This window comes from Mus pahari, chromosome 8, assembly GCF_900095145.1.
Source record: "Mus pahari chromosome 8, PAHARI_EIJ_v1.1, whole genome shotgun sequence".
NCBI classification, from domain to species: Eukaryota; Metazoa; Chordata; class Mammalia; order Rodentia; family Muridae; genus Mus; species Mus pahari.
This window is the reverse complement of record NC_034597.1, coordinates 47,559,673-47,567,046: the sequence shown is the minus strand read 5'-3', so window position 1 is coordinate 47,567,046 and position 7,374 is coordinate 47,559,673. Positions and strand designations below refer to the sequence as shown.

Below are 7,374 nucleotides of genomic sequence, written 5' to 3'. Positions count from 1 at the left end.
ATAAAAACGAATATAGTGCAATAGAGTGCAAGCTACAGACTTGGGCACTCAGCACTCAGGAGGTTGAGGCAGGAGGACTATAAATTTAAGGTCAGCTCATTTGTCCTGTGGCCCATGTTTCTTCACTCCTTAATGAAAACACAGTCCGGTACAGAAACTACCAAAAAAAAAAAAAAAAAAAAAAAGTAAAATGTCAACCCACAGAATAGAAGAAAAATATCTGCAAATTGTGCATCGGAAAAGAACTTGTATATAACATATATGAAGAATTTCTACAACTATAATAAAAAGATAATTGAACTAAAATAGTGAATTTGAATTTCTCTTAAAAAACATTAAAGATATTAACCCCATGGGGAAATGTCCAACATTACTAATCATTGGAAAAACAGGTACCACACACACAATGATAAGCTACCAGACATGGATTCTAGAACGGGAAGGAAGAGTCATCACCGGTGCTGAGGCTATGTAGAAAATGGAGCCCCTGCACGCCCTGATAGTGGGCAAAGCAGTGATGTCCCTGTGCAGAATGGCCATGCTCCTTCAAGTCTCAAACCCATTTATCATCACTGAGCACTTTCCCTCCTGAACACCCATGAGGAAGACTATACATACAAGCTTACACAAAAGTGCTTATGGAAAGTAGTGCCCACCATCACTAGACAGTGGAAATAAGCCACTGTCCATCAACAGACAAGTGAATGAACAGAAGACATTGTGGAACTTTTGCTTGATATTAAACAGACTAAAGTATTGCTAAATATTACATGTATAAACACTGGCAACAGACTAAGAGGGCTGGTGAGATGGCTAAACTGATACAGGTGCTTGCCCACAAACTTGATGACCTGGACTTAACTGACTCCCTCAAGATGTCCTTTGACCTCCACACAAGGGATATGGTATGTGCATACCTCCCTCCAATAAGTAAGTGTAATAAAAATAAGAACTATTGTTTTTAAAAAGAAAGAGATAAGGGGAAGATGAGGATGAAGGAGCATGCATTGACTTCACTGAGTAGGACGATCCACAGGCTGAGCGGTTACCAAACACTGAGGAAGGGGAGGATGGAAATGACTGTGGCTCCTTTCTTTTTAGACTGTTTTTGATTTAGTGGTGTTAGCTGCACAACTCAATAACTACTAAATCCAATGAGTTACATATTTGAGGAAAATGAATTTATGGTATGTAAATAGTAGGTCAATAAAGTAGATACGAGAAAGAAAATAATCCTAGATTTTCTTCTTTTATTCTTTTAATGAAAAAATGTGGCAGGGCAGGGCAGGGCAGCACACACCTTTAATAGCAGCACTTGGGAGGGAGAGATAGGTAGATCTTTCTTTGTGAGTTTGAGGCTTGCCTGGTCTACATAGCTTAAGAGTAAGACCCTGTCTCAGATTTTTCTTAATTTACTTTTAGTTATTATGTGTGGGTAAGCAGGTGCCGGAGAGTGGGTATGTATGGCCGTCAGAAGACAACTCGTGGGGGCCGGGTCTCTCTCTGTCACTGCCCTTGCCAGCTAAGCCATCTGTGGCCGTGAATCAGATCCTTTCTACTGCTGAAAGGCTTTAAAAATATTTGAGTTGTAACTTACCTCAAATCTTATTTTCCAGTTTTTATCTTCATACATTTTATTCTGACCTCTTGGTTTCTAAAATAATATAATATTGTTCATCATTAAAAAGCTACTTTTACCTACTAACAAAATACTGCTTTAAGGCACTTCTGTACTTGACAAAAATTAGACTGCAGCAGTTACAATGGCACTCATTTAGCTTTTCAGATTAACACAGGAATATCTACTATTTACATATCCTGTTTATATTCCAATTCTAAGACTCTCTAAACATTTTCTGTACATTTCAGTGGTGATTTACTGCCCTCGCTTCCAATTTCTAACAAATGAACACAACCCAGAGAGAGACTGAGCAGTATTTACAAACACTGTGGAGTCAACAGTGTTCCTCACACCTCTCTGCTGTAAGGAGACAGCCGCAGTGAGGTTGATAGGCACAAAGCAACATCACTGCTTCTCTGTGACAAGACGTGGTTTTTGAGATAGGGTCTCACTGTGCACACTCTATAGCACTGGCTGGCCTGAACTTGATATTTGACCCTGACATCCTCTTTCTGATGCCATTGGGACACTAGGTATGCATGCTGTCCACAGATACATATGGAGGCAAGGCATTCATACACAGGAAATGAAAATTAAAATAAAACATTTAAAAACAAAACAAAATCCTATTTTATTTTTGAAGTCAGAGTCTCCTCATGCAGGCAGTCTAAGGAAGCCCTGGACCTTCCAATAGCACTGTTTCTCCCTGCAGATGCCGGAGTTGCAGGCCTGCTCCAGCATGCTCAGCTAAAATTTCAATGCTAGTACTCAGTATCTTTTAGCACTCGAAACATTTTCAATTTTAGATGATAATATTTTGGCTTTTAGGTTTAGGGACTTGTAATATATGGCTTCTAGTTCAATTGAAAGACATTTTAAGTGGGAATAGAGCCATTTACTGGCATAAAATTTCATACAGATTTTATATAGTGTACCTCATGTTCAAATTCAACAACACTAATATAATCTTTATATCATACTACGGCAAAAGGCACAGAAACAGTAATAGAGTTTTAATGTAAATGAAATGTTTTTCAGGACATATAAAGCATGATTATTCTTTTTCAAAAAAAAAAAAGAATTGAGAATTTCTCATTTGAGACCCCTATCCCCCTTAATAGATCAGGTCAGGTCACATTTCAGGACTGCAGAACGTGGTGGCACCTGCCTGCCATCCCAGAACCTAGAAGGACTGAAGGAGAAACAAGAACTAGGATTTTAAGGCCAACCTTAAAAAGACTTGAGATGTAAGACAGAGTGCAACATTTTAATTAGAATCAGTTAAAGTGCATATTATATAGGAAAACACTTCACTTACTTCTTTAAATATCTCCTCGGTATGTTCAAAAATACAGTATTTATGATGGGCCATAAAATAAGAAAGTGACATCCCATCAAAATAGAGATGGACAGCCAACTTCCCCCATGAATTGTCAGGCAATTCCTATTAAATCAATAATGAAGACTGTTACTGCAAACACATTACTCAGTGCCCAAGATGTTATAGCCAGAAAATATGGAACTGGGTTTCTGACAACAGCACAGCCCCCCAGTCTGAGCAGTGACTCACTGCAACAGCACAGCCCCCCAGTCTGAGCAGTGACTCACTGCAACAGCACAGCCCCCCAGNCAGCCCCCCAGTCTGAGCAGTGACTCACTGCAACAGCACAGCCCCCCAGTCTGAGCAGTGACTCACTGCAACAGCACAGCCCCCCAGTCTGAGCAATGACTCACTGCAACAGCACAGTCCTCCAGTCTGAGCAGTGACTCACTGCAACAGCACAGCCCCCCAGTGTGAGCAGTGACTCACTGCAACAGCACAGCCCCCCAGTGTGAGCAGTGACTCACTGCAAAGGACTGTCTTCCTGATACTTCGGCAGATTATGAAGCAGAACTCTACTCTCTGACTTACGTAAAATATACCTGTGTATTGTGTATCAGATTTCCTAGTTACTAGAAACTACAGATGGATCATCTCAAGATGATACTAATTTATACTAAGAGCAGGTTAAGAGTGGATAAAATGAATTTTAACTAAAAATCTCCACACGTCAGGAGCCAGAAGACATCAACTTTCTCAACTGAGAGAGAGCTCATGATGATGGCTTCAGAACTGACGACAAAGCCCACTAACAATTACCAGGCATGTCCACAACTGGTCACGCGGACTACTTCTGTGGTAATCTCTTCCCCATCCCCATTAGTTTCACCCTTCTCCGAATTCACATTCTCACAGAGGAAGAGGAAATGGTTTCGGGCAGATCCGTCTGTTTCTTTTTTCTACTAACTAGCCATATGAGGCCGCCAGAAGGAAATACTAGAAAATATTTTGTGTCAAACCCTGTGTGCCTGTGTGGCAGTGTAGGTTAGGGCCTCACAACCACATCTCTGTCACTCCTTCCCAACTCTGCCATTTCAATGTGGGCCCTTGATACCTTCTCCCAGCAACAGCATGCCCTATCTTCCCACACCTTACAGTCTTGATTGCAATGCCACCTGGTCACTGTGTTAGCACAGAACCCCTTTCTCAGCTGCATCTCTTAACACCAGAGTTCTTTGCTGCCAAGGCCTTATCTGCCTAGTACACTGTAGAGGTCACTGAGGCCACTCTGCCTTTATCTCTTGTCTGGTTTCCACCATGAATGTGGAGGCTCCACAGGCATGGTTTTGACTGTTTTGTTCAGGCCTCTGCAGCATTTCTCAGTGTGTCTAACGTTGGAGGAGCATAGTTAGGCAATGGAGTCAAGTGGGCTAAGGAGCACTGCGCACACAGTCTGCAAAACAAGTGGTGGATTTACTTAAAACTATGTTGTAAAGAAAGTTACCTTCACTATGTAAAAAATTTGAATTTCCACCTTACAATAGGAGACTTGAGGATTCTTGGAGTAACCAGGTAAGAACTCTTACTGCCAACCTACCACCTGCCTTATTTATGTGGCTACTATGGCTCTTGAATACAGAAATATTTCCCCAACCATTTTCTTCTCTCCTGACACCAGGCTTCAACCCGTTGTGGACTAATGTTACTGCATCACAAGGCCACTTTTGCATTCTACTCTAGAAACCTCTATCCTCTACCTGACTACTTCCTATGCTGTCCCAGGACACCTTCTGCTTCCTTCTCGGGACTGTCTGTCACCTTTACTTCTGCTGGGCCTGTCTTCCCACCAGCCCCCTGGCTCAGGCCGTTCTGCAGTACGGATGGCTTGCTTCACTAACTAGGGGTGGGGGGACTCTGAGGCTAGGGATGGTGTGCCCTGCTAGGACTGTCTGCACCATACACAGTGCAGTATGACAGCTGGCTCCACACCAACAATGTCATATTATGTAAGGAAACTATTAGTGACAAATCTTTCAATCATCAATTTAATGCTTATGAAATGTCTCAGCAACTTGCTCAAAATAAGCATAGGAACCAAAACAGCAATATCTTATGTGTTAACAAATAACTTATATTCACATATGAATGACACATATAACATGGCCTGTCATAAAAAGCCTTTAAATTACTTCATGGCAAACAGTTTCAACAACTGCCCTTGAAAGACCACTCACCATAATGTGAATGTCCACCTCTCTCTTTGAAAGCAGCTCCTGAAGCAGCTCTATGGCATCTGGCTGCCAGGCATCCCCAACCTGTGCAGAATGAACACACGTATGCTTCTATAATGTGTGACCAAGACAGAATAAATTAAGACACAAAGAAATAGACATAAGTAGGGAATGCCTGGTAGTAGAACTAAATGCACATGAGTACCATGGGCAGTCAACAGAAACTATCTTAAGATGTCTACTTGGGGGCTGGAGAGATGGTTCAGCAGCTGGGAGTTCTTCCTCCTATTTCAGATGACTGGACTCTGGTTCCCAGCGTCCATACTGGACAGCTTGCAGCTACCTGTAACTCTAGCTCCAGGACATGTGGCTCTCCTTCTGGACTGTGGATACCCATACTTTCCCATACATGAACATGTATACATTAGAAAAACACAAGACATCTTTTTTTAAAATCCTGTTTGTCTGAGCTTCTCCCTATTGTATTCAACTTCTTCTGCTTTCCAAGCATAAACCAGGGCAGGGGATGCAGCTTAGCCAGTAGAGTGCGTGCCTAGCATGCACCAGACCCTGGGTTGATAATCAGAATCACACTGGCTAGGTATGGTGGCACATACCTATGACCCATTACCTGGGAAGTGGAAGCAGGAGAATCAGAATTCAAGGTCATCTACTACAGGGGGAGTTAGAGACCAGCCTGGGCTACAAAAGATCATTTTGCAAAAATTACAAGACCACTCCCCCAAAAGAGCCCTCTAAAACAAGCCCCTAAACTCTAAGACATGTTAAATTTAAAACTTTAAAATTGCCGGGCATGGTGGTGCACGCCTTTAATCCCAGCACTCGGGAGGCAGAGGCAGGCGGATTTCTGAGTTCGAGGCCAGCATGGTCTACAAAGTGAGTTCCAGGACAGCCAGGGCTATACAGACTCCAAAAACCAAAACCAAACCAAACCAAACCAAACCAAAAAACAAAAAACCCCACAAAAGAACAAACAAACAAACAAACAAACAAAAACCAAACTTTAAAATTTCTTAACATGTCAGAGCCAATAAGAGAGACAACAGCCATGTGATGAGTCCTTTGCAATCGGCTCAAGGATCCCCAGGGATTCTCAGAATGGACACACTTCAGTAATATCTTGAATCACTATCAGGAAGGATTCATTTCCAAACCACCCAGCTGAGCCATTCCTGATCCTGGAGCCCCAAAAACTACAACAGGAAAAGGAAAGGAATTTACTGTCTGAGCTTTGTTATTGCTAACACTGGAGAATTAGAATCTGCCTGATCAGCAGAGCATGAACATACACTATGAGCCATTTACTCACAGGCTTTATACACTGTAATATAATTTTGTAGCTTTCCTCATTAAAAGCCCGGAGCTGTCTTTTACTAGTAGGCATTTTTAAATTTTGTACTGGGGATTAGGGGTGGGGGATGAGAAAAAACCCTCAGTGGTTAAGAACACTTCCTGTTATTCTAGAGAGGCAGGTTGGTTCCCAGTACCCACACGGTGTCTAACAAGCATCTCTAGCCCCACCTACATGATAGCTAAGGAGCATCTGTAACTCCAGCTCAGGGACTCTAGACATCTCTGACATCTGTGAGCAGCACTACATGCACATGGTATACTTACACACGTGCAGGCAAAACACTCAGCTCACACACATTAAAAACAAAAAACAAACCCTTAGCCAGGTATGGTGGCACATGTCTTTAATCCCAGTACTAGGGAGGCAGAGGCGGGAGAATCTCTATGAGTTTCAGGTCAGCCTGGTCTACATAGTGAGTTTCATGGCACCCAAGGCTATACAGTGAGACCTTGCCTTTAGAAACAAACAGAATAAACCCACCACCACCACCACCACCAAAAAAATTAAAAGAAAAACTTGTATTACATTTTGAAAGGGACTTAATTTCACACTCTAATTTCTAGAACATTACTTATATAAGACAGTATTTAAAATTACCCACAAACCACTATGTGCTCACCGGTAAAGTCTGATAGAGCTGACAGGGAATACAAAACTGGGGTGTATCAGGATATAGCAAAATAGGATACAGATGACACTGTGGAATCTTCTCAGTGAACCCATGATCTAAATACTGGACCTAAAACAGACCAAACAAACTTTTGGTTAAAATTCATTACTAAAAGCTGTATGACAAAGGAGATTTCCTAGTTTTTTTTTTTTTTTT

The 7,374-nt window shown here is 41.9% G+C and overlaps 1 protein-coding gene across 1 annotated transcript in view; it reads right to left on the bottom strand.

Annotated features, from left to right (window-relative positions):
• Window positions 1-7,374, bottom strand: part of Rnf17 (ring finger protein 17) — a 121,495-nt gene that overhangs the window by 13,929 nt on the left and 100,192 nt on the right. Inside the window, exons 28-31 of the mRNA XM_021203685.1 lie at window positions 7,168-7,287; window positions 5,177-5,257; window positions 2,940-3,065; window positions 1,598-1,654 (exon numbers count right to left, since the gene is read on the bottom strand). Of these exons, the coding sequence (XP_021059344.1) occupies window positions 1,598-1,654; window positions 2,940-3,065; window positions 5,177-5,257; window positions 7,168-7,287 (384 nt within the window). The remainder of the gene's footprint in view (window positions 1-1,597; window positions 1,655-2,939; window positions 3,066-5,176; window positions 5,258-7,167; window positions 7,288-7,374) is intronic.